This window comes from Maniola hyperantus, chromosome 10, assembly GCF_902806685.2.
Source record: "Maniola hyperantus chromosome 10, iAphHyp1.2, whole genome shotgun sequence".
Lineage (NCBI taxonomy): Eukaryota > Metazoa > Arthropoda > Insecta > Lepidoptera > Nymphalidae > Maniola > Maniola hyperantus.
In genome coordinates this window covers 5141845-5157937 of record NC_048545.1, presented here as the reverse complement: position 1 = coordinate 5157937, position 16093 = coordinate 5141845, and the positions used below count along the sequence as shown (strand labels likewise).

Genomic DNA, 16093 nt, shown 5'->3' with positions numbered 1-16093 from the left:
TCGATTTGTCTTATTGTCGGAGATGTCGTTTGTTGGTGCCCAGTGACCGCGACTCTGTTCGAGATAAAAGTAATAAATTACAAGGAACGGAAGGTGTTTGTAATGGCCGCCAGAGGTGTAGCATTAGCCGATGCACTTTTAGTCTTTCACTTATACAATCACCGACGTTGAAATTGGGTTATTCGGTTACCTACCTTCCTATCCTATCTTACTAGCTATTATTATTTTAAACTAAGTACAGTAGCTGGCAGGAAATATTGTACATGGATGGGCACCTTTAGAAAGAGGTTTCGGCTTCGTAGAGCGTTGTCTCTGTCACTCATATTTACCTATGTCACGTTTTATCGGTCTTAACGACAGAGACAACTTTTTAAAGGTCGATGTACAATATTTCCTGCCGGGTAGTGAACCTACTAAACTTTTCTACAAAAACGTATTTTTAATCTAGCGGTACGTAATGTAGTAAAATCACCCGATTTGACAAAATCTATGTAGATATTTATTTATAGCAACATGAAATGTTTCTGCCTATTTATTGTAATTTAATAGTTGTGATTAAAATCGGTTAGCATAAGATTATCTAGGTTCCTTGTATACCTACTAGGTAGGTAGGTATGTACTATGGAAGGTTAAGTTATAAATATAATAGGCGATACAAAACTTGTTCAGCCAGATTTATTATAAAATTAATATTCAATTAGCTTTCCGCACATGCATGCTCGCTGGGCGTATATTATTAAATTTAATTTATGACATCATTTACCGCCGATATTTTTTAAATTATGACCGGTATACCGGTTTCATGTTCACGGTAATTGTGGACGTGATCAATTTAGGAAGCTTTCGAATATTTCTTAGGTTTATAATTACCTACACTTTTAAATATCATGGATTTTAGGTGCAATGAAATTGTTTTAGTTGAAGGTTACTTTTAATAAGTAAACTAAATTGGTGGACCTAGAAAATCTGAAAAATTTCATCAAAATTAAAAAAAAAATGCAAAACCTCTTGACGACCTCACTGGTGCAGTGGCACTGTGCTCTTAAAAGTGGGAGGCACCAGGTTTAAATCTCGGCATTTCTCAAATTGTCTCTGGTTAGGTACCGCCGTGACTAGTTACCATCCTACCGGCAAAGCCGTTCTGGCAAGCGACAGCTAATAAGGGTTTATGGTTTTAACAAAACTGCCATACCCTTCCAAGTTAGCCCGCTTCCATCTTAGACTGCATCATGAGTCATGACTTACCACCAAGTGAGATTGCAGTCAGGGGATAACTTAAAATATAATGTAATAAAAAAGGAAATACCTAACTTGATAAATGACAAATATAACATTAATACCTAGGTATTGAAACATAATCAATTTTCGAAATCATAGTAGGTAGGTATGTACTATAGTTCAATCGGGGTATGAGGCAGGAGGATGCCTCGCACGTACCCGCACGTTACCCGCGCTAACCGCACTGGTGGCTGTGCGGGTGTGCAGGGTGTTCCAACCCTGATTGCCACCTCAACCTGTCGCGTACTATAAATAAATCAAAACATTTATTTCACGTAGGAAAACTATACCCTATCTGCGGAAAGAAGTTAATATAGCGCTCTCTCTGTTAGGTACGTAATCCCATACAAATGATAGTGGCAAAAATCTCATTGGGCGTTAACCATTTTGAGTCACCAACCAATCACAAATGAAACTAGGTAGGTATGTTTTGTAATTGAATTTTGAATGTTTTTGAAAACAATTTCGAATGTTTTGATGAAAACATGTTTTTGGTTAGTTGGTGCCTCAAAATGTTTAACGCTACTGAGAATTTTGGCTCTACCATTTGTATGGGATAGAGTATAGTGGCTCTTATGCTACGTTTCTCTGTAGTCTATACCACCCGATTTGGAATGCAGATTTTGAACTGGTGTGCGGTGACTGAGTTTTAGGTATAACCAGTGCTAGGTATAGATATGTATAGTATAGTTATTATAAGCACTGGTTACAAAAATATGAAGATTCCACCATTCGATAAAGTTACATCTGCCGTTGTTTCCGCGACAAAATCCTTGTATTGTAAGCCAAATGTACAAATTTAAATTGCAAAATACAAAATGTGCCTTTGTGCACTATTCCAAATAGACTTGTATGATAACAAAAGATTCAAGATGAATTTTTACAAATTCTTATATCTATATATCTATGTATCTTTGTTCTATAATAATATTATAGTTAATTAGCCACATGTACGAAAGATCATCTCTATCATCATCAATATGTAAATTCGAATTATTTTTAGAGCTACATAATTTTATTATACAAATAACGTCTGTATGATGAGGCTGTATATTGTATAGCAAAATTATGTAGTTCTAAAAAGCAATTCGAATTTACTTAATAGCAGATACCAAAGAGTAGATTCAAGTATGTAGGGTATATTATATTAAAGCGATTTTACAAAGGTGCTCTGGGGCATCTTAAGGCCTAAAAAGAAAATATAAAGACAAAGCGCTCTACTCATTGTTATAAAGAAAAAGAAAATATAGACTAGATATTAAACAGCGCCAATAGCAATTTATCGAAGTTCCATTGTATGAGATAGTGGGTTTCAAAAAAAAACTGGCTATAAATTCAATTATACATACGTACAATAATAAATTTCGTAAAGCTACGTGCTTTATGAAAGAAGCAAAAGTTTACCATAATGGTTAAAAAAGTTTATGCATTGTTTTTAAAGATATCAAGACTCCAGAGACTTAGCTAGGATTTCTATCGAAAAGCAGCAACAGGAAACTCAAGGTATCATCTAGTCAGTCCTAGCATTTATTGCATGCAAAAGCAAGGTTAAAGCATTTTTTCTTTATCATAAAATTATGTCTGAGATATCAAAGAGTCGCCATGGTTTGGAAATAGCCCATCGAAAAGCACCAATAGGAATTTATCAACGGCGCCGTCTCCCGCGCACTAATTTATTGCGCGCTATGTAAATGTGTACAAGATATTAGCGTCCATAATATTTCTTCGTCGTGATTAGTGCACGAAATGAGAAATTCGCTCTTAATGCCGTGTTCTGTACGGGGCCCCAATCAGATATCGGAACCCTTTTATGTAGTCCGTACTGTAGTGGTATTACTTCATACCTACCGTCGTAAATTTTGTCAGCAAGTTTGTAAACGTTTATTCACTTAATATTATGACGCCCGCGACTTCGCGTGGACGTAGAATTTTTTAAAATGTCCGGGATTCAAGTTATCTCCTTTTGTCGAATTATTTAGTAAAACAGATGGACCGTGGAAAGATAACATTCAGATAGACAGATAGACGCACTTAAGAATTTAAGTATTATTAATATCTAAGGATTAAATCATTCTGTTTTGTGTAACTAGGAAATCAGACAAGTTTTACCATTTAGTAATTCAAAAAATCTTTTTGGAAGCCAATTATTATAGCTGAATACATACAAGAAAGCTGACTGATCTATCACAGCTCTTCTGGACGGTTCGGGATTTTGGCATGCAGATAGCTAATATAATTTTTTCATCCGCTAAGAAATAACTTTTGGAAATGGAACCCCTAAGGGGGTAAAAGAGTGTAGTGGTAAATATAGGTAACGTTTTCACACAGGCCACCCAGATCAGCGACGACTTCGGGAAGTGTTGCTGAGAAGGCAATGTAGGTTTCGCTTTGGGCGGATAAGTCGCAAGGATAGGCACTAACTTATCCTTATAAGTTAGTGGTAAATATAGGTAACGTTTTCACACAGGCCACCCAGATCAGCGACGACTTCAGGAAGTGTTGCTGAGAAGGCAATGTAGGTTTCGCTTTGGGCGGATAAGTCGCAAGGATAGGCACTAACTTATCCTTATAAGTTAGTGGTAAATATAGGTAACGTTTTCATACAGGCCACCCAGATCAGCGACGACTTCGGGAAGTGTTGCTGAGAAGGCAATGTAGGTTTCGCTTTGGGCGGATACACCACTGCATTTGAGCAGTAGGTACGTGTTCCGGTGTCTCGTCAATCTTCATGCATGATCTGGAGATAGAGGTTTGCCGGTGATACCTAGAGCCTAGAATGGAGAGGTGTACAACTGTTCTAAGTTTCCCTCGGTTTAGTTGTAGTAATTTCGTGGTAAGGTGTTGATGGGAGCTAGGTACCTAAAGCATTTTTTGTTTATCTACAATTTGAAGTCTTTGCCCATGATTCGTAATGAGTTCTTACGGTGTATGACACACAATATATTAAATTTTTAAAGTCTCATTGAAATATTTATTTATTTATTTATTTATTACCTATCACTATATTAGATACGTTAAGTTTTCTAATGTTTGAAAATTAAAACGATTTCAATGTTTTTAGGGTTTTGTAATTCAAAAAGAAAATAGGAACCCTTATAGGATCAGTTCGTTGTCTGTCTCTCTATCTGTTTGTCTGTCCGTCTGTCGTGCCTGTCAAGAAAACCTATAGGGTACTTACCGTTGACCTAAAATCATGAAATTTGACAGGTAGGTAGGTCTTATAGCACAAGTAAAGGAAAAAATCCTAAAAGCGTGAACTTGTGGTTACATGACCAAAAAAAATTAAAATGTATTTTCAATTTATAAAGTGAGATAATTAGGTATAGGTACCTACCAAGTGGGGTATCATATTATGAAAGGTTTGTATCCGTACATTCTTAAATAGGTTTTTATTTATTTTTATGCATAGTAGTTTTTGATTTAGCGTGGAAAATGTCGAAAAAATACCCGAATACGGAACCCTCCTTGCACGAGTCTGACTCGCACTGGGTCGATTTTTTGTGAAACGCCTAAATTAATAAACGTGAGGCAACGAGCCAAATAACAAGGAGTGGTGACTAGGAAATGACTTATGAAGTATGAAGTAACACCGAGTCGCAACATTCTACGGGATGATGACATAATTTGGGACACGCATGTTTTGAAGACGTCGTAGTGAGTAGACGAAGAAGAGCGAAGCGTATTTACCTATATGTATACTTAAATCGCTTGTCCTGACTGATTGATCTATCTTTTGCGTTTATAGATCAGTCAGTCAATCAAGAAATTTTGGCAATGCAGGCACTAATCAAAAATGATTTTTAAAGGAAGGTTAAACAGGAGATGAAAGTTTGTATGGGATTCCGTAATTTTTTAAGTTTTATCCGTAAAAAATGTTATTTAGGCTTTCGGGCAAAACTGAAAAAGTAGATAGGTATGTGTTTTAAGATTTTTGCTTACCTACACCATCTCGCAGATTTTCAAAATTTTCACTTGAGTGAACCAGGTCAGCTAGAGTCACTATAAAAACTAAAAGCCTATCAAACAATGTATGTAGATTTAAAACAATCAGCGAGCAGTAATGGGTTAGATGTCCAGGATTATAATAGGCCTAAGAAAAGTACAAGTAGATACATGAAAAATATACATTGAACACTAAAAATATTTAGGTAGAAAACAATGTTGCTACTACTAAGCCAACTGTATAATATTATAAAGCAGATAAAACAACGTCCAATCGCATATTCCATTCTCCAAATAAAATAAAGAGATTGGACGAATAAAACTCGAAGCACGACGCGGGTAGCGTTTTAAGTAGACTCCTGATAGGTAGGCGACAAGTAAAAATAATTAGTGGTGGTCAAGCCGCGATAATACAGTGGCATTTAAAATTAAACTTTATTGTGAATTCAGTAAATTCCACTTTGTATTTATCTGAAGGGTATCTTTGCGATTATTCACGCGAGGGATTAGTAGCTTGACGGCATGACCTTTACGGAATTAGTGAGGACTATGATTAATACTGCAATATACTTAGGCTCAAAGTAGCCGCACCTTCCTTGAATTCTTGTATAAAATAATAACTATGATAATGAATTGCATTGAATGGTTGACCACAAAATAATATGAAGTTGTGGTACATAGGTGTAATTTTTGTAAGACAACATATTCTTGTTAACAAGAAAATCTGTGATCCAAATATAACTAAACTAGAAATCGTAATAAGCTAGCAAGTAGCGACACCTGCGCTCCGCCTCAAGAAAGTCAGAAAACCATTTATGGGAATGAGTGTAATCTTTTATACCTAATTAGCAGTGGCGTGCACGTCATAGAGGCATAAATGCACTGCTTATCCCAGTTGTAATAGCTTAATGCATAATTTTCATTATGACCTGCCAGTAAACAGGTTCCAACCTAACTAATGCCTACCCTGGCTTCAAACACTGTGCACGCCACTGCTAATTAGGTACCTAATGAAATTTCACAATCAATTACATACTTACTTATGCATGGCATTTTGTTGTAAATTTAATATTTGATAAGAGTAACTCCTGAGATTCTTAATGGTTCTTCTCGGTAGGAAGGGCATTCCGAACCAGGCATTGATAGATTCATTTGACGATGCAACAGCACTTGTAAAAATTTATTTGAATAAAAATATTTCTATCTATTTATTTATACATCGCATACCGAATAAAAAATTAGAATGGTCACAATTTTCACTTGCCAGAGACTGATAGATCCTCATTCAAACGAAAACTAGATACATAAGTGTACTTACCTAATTATAAACGTGCACATTCCTACATTGGATCGAAATATTTTTCAAGATAATATAATAAATCCATGACGTGTGGATGTCTCTACAAGAGACTTATATCCAGCATTGGACGTCTAACGGTTGTTGATGATAATAATAAATCTCAACACCTCTAAAACGAGCCTAAATATTACAAGGATAGGTACCACATCCCAGCTCAAAATTCAAAATACTAGACTGGATCTAAATTTAAAAATTCACCCGCTATTCATGATTAATGTGTCTGTTTGTATTGAATATTATAGGATGACCTGTTTGACGATGCACCGACTACTTGTAATGGGCAGATGGTATATACATTTGCTCCTAGCAACCAGTTTTATGACGTCTCTACTGATTTCTAGTTTTCAGGTGTTCTTACAATCTGAATAATATTTAATGTATCTTAGATTAAGGATTGGTATCTGCTTCGCTCGGAGACCAATCCATCTAATGTATCATCTAAGACCAGAGATATGATTATTATACCATAATATCTGTGCTTAAGACCAATCCTTAATCTAATCACCTAAGTATTTATGTAACTTTGGACCAATTACATTTAACTATAGATACCTAAATAGATCTAACTTACAAAATGTAGAAATAAAATAGTAGACGTACTTTGAAATTACTTATCTAGCCCTAGATATTCACTCTAGCCCTATGTTCGCTGGGGTGAAATTTCTGAAAATTGTTTTTCTTTTCTACATTTTTTTATTCCAGTCTTGCGCTTGGCGACAATCATGTCTTAGGAAAGCAATGATGACATGTACTTTTTAATTTTTTTACTAACATGACGGTAATTTTGAATTTTGTATCTTCTTTGTTGTTATAGTAGCAATAAAAAGACACTTTGTGAAAATTTTAACTCTCTATATTCTCTGATTGCTAGGAGCAAATTATTGCTAAGAGCACATTGTGATAACAATTCATGGTATACAGACAAACAGATAGACAAACTGACGGACAGCGCAGGCTTAGTAATAGGGTCCCGTTGGCAACCTTTGGGTACGGAACCCTAAAATGATTATGGCACTCAGAAGCCTCTTGCTTATCAGTCCAAACATCATAGGATTGACCACATAAAAATACACACGACACTTTTATTACATGTATTCTGTTTTCATCTTGATGTCATTAGTCATGCCCTCTTTGATGTTTTATCGCTAAACATTTTTATGTTGGCATATCTAGCCCGTTATTAAGTACCCACGTTGATGGAAAGATGTAAGAAAAATATTCCGAATGGCTTGTGATCATTTTTCTTATAGATCCAGTTGGAGTGGAATAAGTGATTAAAATATATAATAAACAAGCTACCTAAATACATGAAAATAACGAATACTATTTATAAATATGTCCGTAGATTTTTTCGGGTAATATTAAAGCGAGCAGAAAAAATAAACTAGGTACAATCACGAAGTATATTTAAGTGAACAGTCAGTGTATAAATTATTTAAGCATTACGTAAAATACACGAGCCACATATGAGTTTCAAAACATCCCAAAACGGCGCCTAATCAATAGCTACGAAAATAATGACTGAGCAGCGAAAATATTGACTGAGCAGCGGAAATCAGACACGAATTCTAAAAACTATCAAATATTATAAAAAATAGATATTATTTTGAACATTTTTAAATTAAATAAATTTAAATTATCATATATTATAAAATCTACCAAAAATTTTCAAATAAAAGTAGAAATTGCTGGCATATCAAATTTGCCAGCCATCATCGAGGTGAATTGAAAAGTAAAACATTAATAGATTTATTTTCATCATACAGAAGTTAGTTATTTTTATTAAACATGTAATCATAGAGATTATTTATTTAGCAATTCCCAGCACCAACAACTTCAACAAGGAACAGTAGGTATACTACGTTGTATTTTGAAATTGTAACTATTTAAAATTTAATTTAAAAATGTTCAAAATAATATCTAAATATCACCGAAATCGTCTCCAGATTCAGACTGTTTTAGTTTTCAAATTTTAGACTCATCCATAGGTATTACTAGATGTCATTCGTTTAAAATTCGACCATGCAATATGTCTAGACCCAGACGGAATATAAAACGATCTGTGACCTAGAATCACCGACTTTAGAAAAAAGGAATGGAATTTATGATATAATATTTAGCAAATAGGTACCAATAATTTTAACCAGCTCACTTTTGCTTTAATTATGGCAAGTGAAAATTACATTGAGGTACCTACTTGCTAATTTGTAATTTATATTTGCTTTTTACAAAACAAATCACCATATTATTGTGTTTTCAACCAAAACACCGGCTATTTCTGTAATAAACACTGACCTAATGATTTATCTAACTTTTATTACAATCTATTTCTATTACATTAATTACAACCCACCACGTCACGAAATGAGTTCATAATAAATTATAACTCAACACTATTATCTCATTAAAACTAACACTAAAAATAGTCGCTACCTCGATGCCACCACCAGTAGAAACGAAGCTTTAGGATCACAAATATCTAAACGACATCTCGAACCTTGATGTATTGCAAAATAATGTAGCAGGCAGCTCTTTTGTCACCGTGACATATCGCTTATACCTGTTCTGAGGTTTTTATCCTCCTATATTCATCTGCACTTCCTAATCATACCTACTTGGAATCAGAATTTTAATATTAAGCATTTCATCAAAATCACCATATTTGTGAATTCACATTGAAATTCATATGCCCTCGTATTGTGTCCATTCGTTTCATCTCTGTACAAGGATTATGGTAAAATAATGCTGCCAGTCAGTTGTTTGTGCATCAGCCTGTCACTAACATTTCAATCTCATAGGGTTTTTGCTGCAACATCACTTGTAGTACTTCGGAGGACATCAATATTTATAGTTTTTAAACATCTTTATCGACGCGGGCTTGACATCTCGGACGGAATAAGGGAGTAAATCGAACGCTTGTGCTGTATTTATTACCGTCGCATTTCTTTTATGTGTTTATCGTTCCGTTTGTATTAATATTTTCAGTTGCGTTACTTTATAAGCTGCACTTATGATTCATCATTCCGAGAGGAGACCGTAGTTGTCAATAAAGTTGATAAACAAACGTTAATAGTCGGTTATTTCGAAAGCGATTCATTAGTGGTCGAGGCTGCTTAAAGAAATGTAACAAATGACACAGTTTAATTTGGAAGACAGAGTCGGACAGGTCGCATATCGATCACAAGTGGACTGGCGAGCATCCAAGCCGACCAAGTGGTGGGCTGCACCGGCGACGTGGCGTGACAGGTGTGCGCGCGGCATGCAACCCGTGACTCGCCACTCACCATCGCCAGACTGTTCACACTACTGTCGAGCCCTTCTTTCATTTGCCTAGTCAATTTTGTTCAGACTCTATCGTGTCTCTTCCCTAAAACTATTTATATCGATGCTAATTTTATCGACGTTTAAACGCAACTTAATAAATAATCTCTCTTTCAAGATGCTCATACCCTTTACCTTGAAATACTTTTGCCTTTAACTCGTATTTTAAATTAATTCATATTTACTAGTGTAATAAATCATTTCGGAGACGTATATGATAATAAATTGAAGTGCGCTTTATAAATTCTTAACAGAAATCTCGTCTTGAATCGTGCGCATTGCCGCAAGCTGTACATCACAATCGAGCAAGCGTGGCAAGGCACGAGACGATCGAGCCAACTATTCATTGGCGCTCAAACGGGCATTCAGTTCTAAATATTAACGTGCCTTCTCCTATAACTAGTATAGGGCGTAATTAACTTCTGTCGTGAACGTACTAAAATTATTACAAATGCAACGTTATTAATTGTCTCTTGTAACTGTTTCAGGTACAGTAAATGCAAATGGAGAGACGAAACGCCAAAGGACGTCATACACCCGGTACCAGACGCTCGAGCTCGAGAAGGAGTTCCACTTCAACCGGTACCTGACGAGGAGGAGACGGATCGAGATTGCGCACGCGCTCTGCCTAACCGAGCGCCAAATCAAGATCTGGTTCCAGAACCGGCGCATGAAGTGGAAGAAAGAACACAAAATGGCATCGATGAATATCGTCCCATACCATATGAATCCGTACGGCCATCCTTACCAATTCGACCTTCACCCGAGTCAATTTGCGCACTTGTCAGCATAGGATCAGTGGAATTTTTCGAATAGTGGATAACTGATTTACTAACCTTATTAGTCTGCCGTTTTTAAGACGGGGTTGTGTGTAACATCACAGTAGCATATTGCGATGTTACAGCAACTAGACTAGATCAGTTATTCGCTGTTCGAAAAATTTATTTAGACTAATTTGTTGAAACTTGTTGTTGTGACATTCAGTGACACTCAAAAACAAAATGTGTGCGTGTTGAAATACAAACGTGTAAGAGGGTAACAAAGAAGACAAAGGACATCAAACAGTGAAACATTATAGTTACAATCTGTACATAATCCATATTTTTAAATACTTAACTTGCAGCTAGCTATGTTATACAAATAACTTAGAATCAACATGAATGTGTCAAATTGTTGATTTAGAAAGAAATTTGCCTAGTCATAAGCTATAAATTGATCCGCATTATATTCCTAAAATTGTAATATATATAAACAAATTATGAATAATAATAGTGTAAATTGTGATGGATAGTTAGAAAATAGGATAGGAGCGTTTGTTAGATTTCAAATATTAAAAGTATCAAGCAACATACAAACATAACGACATAAAAAAGTAATTGTGTATAGAATAGCTGTCGCGAAAAGTAACAAATTCGGAAATGTACAGGGATAAGATAAACTTTTAGCGAATTCAAAACGAAATAATTATGACTATTGAAATAACGAATCATTTTTACTGAAATCATTTACAGTAGCCGATAAGAAATATTGTACATCGACATTTAGAATGTGATTTTGGCTTTGTAGAGCGTTGTCTCTATCACTCATAACTATGTAACGTTTTTTCGGTCTCAACAACAGAGACAACGCTCTACGAAACCGCTATCTCTTTCTAAAGGTCGATGTAAGATATTTTCTGCCGCGCACTGTAGTTAGTTAACGATATACCTAATTATGTTATAGATTAGCAAGGGCTTGTAAGGACTCTGTGAACTTAAATTACAGGATCAGTTAATTTAGAAATCTGTGAATAATTACTTATTCATTCTTAATTTGTAAATATGAAATAAATTAGCATTAAAAATATCTGAAAAAGTTTAATATAATTATCAACATGGTGTCAACTTTTTCGATGAACTGTTTTATGTTCCTGTTCTTAGTTGTAAATAACAAATATGTTAATGAATATGATTATAAAATCATGTTTAATAGCGTTATAATTTAGAATAATAGCTATAATTAGTTTTAAATGTCCACCAACGATACCAACTTATTGATTCATATGACTAATGCGTACTTTAAAATCTTTAATGTCGTATTTGTAAAATGTACTTAAAATATAAAATTAGTGGGTAAAGATTTTTAATTTCTTCTTTAAAGTATTTCTAATGTACATCTATTAAACTCTTATTATTCTTCCATTAGTTCTGCAGTTTCATTTAAAATTAATGCTTTAAAGTTTTGTTAGAATCTCTTTAATGTCGTGGTCAGCTGTGATATTTTGTTAAAAAAATTATTCTTAAGTGAAACATCTTTTTGAGTTTCATATTTAAAATCTGATGGTGTGGTTTTATGATTTTTGGCTTAATTTCAACTTTTTACCTGGTTTAATTTGTTGCTTTATTTATTGTTTGTAAATAGTAGGTTTTGTCACATAGTGTAAACAAATAATTTCCGAATATCAATTAATGAGATGCTCATGTTTTTGTTCAAGAACATTTTCTACGTTGTAAATTATGTTGTGCAATAGGATGTGGCCTATTATTTGAACTGTCTCTATTATTTCCCATTTTGTATAATATTGTTTATTTACTTGTGTTATTTCTTTCTAATTAATAAATATAAATATCTTTATCGTTCATTCCAGTTAAATGAGAGCTCTAGTGAAGTATGCTACATGATCATTTAAATTATTATATTGTATGAATAAAATGTATTATTAAATTTGAGAAAATTGGTGAAAATGATAAAATAAATTATGAATATAGACATGGTTTTCATTTTCATTTTGTGTGTTATTAAGGGTATACCTAGAATAGAGATTTTAAACTTGACAAGGCATACAGTTTACAAGATTGAAATAGTTGCTAGATACAGCCTAATCAATACGTCATATAATTAATAGACTTGTTCTGACTGACTGACATAGCCAAATCACTGAGTTAGAAACTTTAGTTTTTTACAGTAAGATCATTTTGTAACGTAAGCGCCCACTAAGAAAGGATTTAAGGAAATTCTATCACTAAGGGGATGAAAGTTTGTATTGAAAGTTTGCCATTTTTGAATTTATTTATATTTATCTTTAAAAATTTGTAAGTATTTGGGCTTTCGGGTAAAAATGAAGAACCTACCTACTTACGGGTTTTAGGATAGGAATTTCCACCCCTTCACCGATTTTCAAAAACTCTCGACTTGACTGGTATTTCTAAAAAACCTCGCAAAAGAAAACGGTTATCCAAGTTAATTTCAAACATTCGCTGCAACCGCCAGCTCGACGCCTCCGCTCGTATTGAGTGATGATAAATGATAGTACCAATGACAACCTGCGAGGGGGCGCCGGGGTACCACGTGCCAACAAAGAGTCGAAAAATGTGAAGGTTGCTTTAGTTTGTAGGTCGCGGGCGCGTATCGGAGCCTGAACCTATAAATCATCCTGTCGGAATATTTTGCTTTATACTTTTACTGTTGCTGTATCCGGCAAAAGCTACATACGTACCTACCGAAAGGTATAGATATAAAGTACCTACCAAATCTTTTCAATGGCTTAGGTCTAAGGGTGCCTGTCCACTGAAGCGGAGCAGAGCGAAGATGTGTATAATTGACCAATCAGAGCTTTGTCAGATAACGGAATAAAATTATCACGTTATTTACCGACAATCTGATTGGTCTGCTCAACACATCTCCGCTCCGCTCCGCTTCAGTGGACAGTCACCCTAATTGACTGTTCCAAGTAGGTACCTACTCGCTTAGGTGTAGCGCAAGGCCTAAGCCAAGAATGTGTCCGGCAGGGAGTAAGGGGTTTCAGAGCAAAATTTTTCATGGAAAAACATTTTTCAACTGACTTGAAGGAGTACCTGGTCAGTAAAATGTTTCCTTTCAATTTCACAGTAGGTATTTTTTTTAAAGAACCCTATAAATTAATTTAAAATGCGTATGGTAAAGACGTATGGTGTTTATGACTATCTAAATATTATATAAAATGAAAAGGTGACTGACTGACTGACTAACTGACTGACTGACTGATCTATCAATGCACATCTCAAACTACTGAATGGATGGGGCTGGGCATGCAGATAGCAATTATGACGTATCCGGTAAGGAAGGATTTTTGAAAATGCAATCCCTGAGGGGTAAAATATGGGGTTTGAAGATTTTGTAGTCCACGCGGACAAAGTCGCGAGCATAAGCTAGTATTATAATAATATGATAAGACTTTCATGATTTTTTTTAACTTACTACATAGATAGGTATAGCGCGACCTGCAATGAACTTCCATAACATTCTGTATGCACCAAATAGGTTACATAGTATGCACATAATTTCATACTTGCCTTTACATTCAACTTAGATTGTTCTTTTGCAAAACCGATACCAAACATACCACGAGTCCAGATACACATCGTATTCTGTGTCACATTATGACTAATATTATTAATGTTGTCCTGTCGAGCCGATCGCGGCTGGATTTCGAGATACCTTACATTAAGGTGTGCTCTGTGTTGCGAATCATTTTTCATCCCGTGCCCACTGTGTCGCGTGTGTCTTGTACGACATTGGTTTGACGACTGATAAGATATCGTTTATGGCTGGACTATACAGAGCCCGACCGCATCCCGGATCTGTCTGTTTCGAATCTGAATCGACGATAATATTATGTCAAATATTAGGCTATGGTGATTGGTGACGTGAAATCAAAGAAAAATAGGGCTACCTTAGGGCTGCCAGTGACGTCGAGGACTAGACGTTTTGTTAGTTCAAATTCCCTAACTGTCATGAACTATGTCTTTACGCATCTGCATGCAATCCGAATCCAAGAATTCTTGGTTTCAAGTAGCCGTTGGGCGTAGTAGCAAGTAGTGTAGGTACTCTTTGTACCTATGACAAGTTGCGCACTAGATCCAAATTTTGTTTTTCGAAGTCGAGAATATCTCCAATTTGAAGCATTGTTCACGGACCTAATCAACCACAAAATTTCTGGTATGAACACTTGCTCACTGCGTTCGATCTGAATCTGAACCATCATGCAGGCGAATACTTACACCAGAATGCCAGAATGGTCAGTCTCAAGAATACGCAAGCCACATCCATCCTAACGGATGCAGTGTAACATCGACATTCGGGTTTAATCCGAATTTTAATTTTCTCAGATTCGGATTGGATGCAGTGCGTTAAGAACCTAAAACAAAGTACCTACCGGATAATACCTTATGGAAACAAAGCCGGTGTATCAGACCCACCCGAATGAGGTATTTCAATAGGGAGCAAAGTGCAAACGAGCGGGCAGGTCACTATAATAAGTAATACATAATCTGTGACCTAACGTAACGTAATTACCGCCACCCATGAATATTTGGAACTTTAAGGGATTTGTTAACATGCCCCTTAAATAGGTATCTAAATTCTAAGTACCTACTTATTTTAGTTTCGAGGGAAAACGTGAATGGAAGCTGGTTCCACAATTCGCAGGCAGGTAGGTACCTACGTGGCAGAAAGAACCCAGCATAACTTGAGGTGGAAGGAACCAGAGCATCAAGGTGGTGATCGCAGATTAGCACTACAGTTAAGTTTCTAATTCCTATAGCTAAACTAACTATCTCCAGAGTAAAATTGATGAGGAAGAGGTTAAATCCTGAACTCTATTCGAGTTATTAAATTCATAAAACCGGAATGTAACCGGACTTTTTGTAGTCCGAACCTTAAACTACATGAGCTAAGGAATAAACTGAACTATTGTTTGCAATAAATATATCAGCTTAGATCCTATGCGTTCTTTTGTTTTATTATTTTTTCTGTGTGATTTATGATAAGCCCTTAGCCCGATTAAAAAAACATTCCTTTTTATACGCGACCATTTTTGTATCCTTGTAGTTACCTCATAGAGATAGTTAATATATCCAAGTTGTACCTATACCTACTTACTTTAGGCAGGTGAAAAGTTACCTAATCAAATCAAATTACTTGTCAGACTAGCAGTTATCTATTTTAATTAGTTAACACTTTATGGGTAGGTTCGTACTTAAATTAGTAGATAAAGATCAAAAAGTTCTTGTAGATATAATCTTAATTTGAAATTATTGCATACCTACCAATCTAAAATAGAATAAGTAGATACCTATATAAACTTTTAATTAAGTGTTAATGTTATTATTGACAATAAAAACCTGCATTAGTGCTTATATTTTAAAGGCTCTAATGGGCTTGCGTATATAATAC

General features: G+C 35.2%; 1 protein-coding gene across 1 annotated transcript in view; it reads left to right on the top strand.

The window, feature by feature from the left end:
- Positions 1-12649, top strand: part of LOC117985899 (homeotic protein Sex combs reduced-like) — a 45613-nt gene extending 32964 nt beyond the window's left edge. Inside the window, exon 3 of the mRNA XM_069501596.1 lies at positions 10390-12649. Coding sequence (XP_069357697.1) covers positions 10390-10694 — 305 coding nt within the window. The 3' untranslated portion in view covers positions 10695-12649. The remainder of the gene's footprint in view (positions 1-10389) is intronic.
- Positions 12650-16093: the final 3444 nt, after the last annotated feature.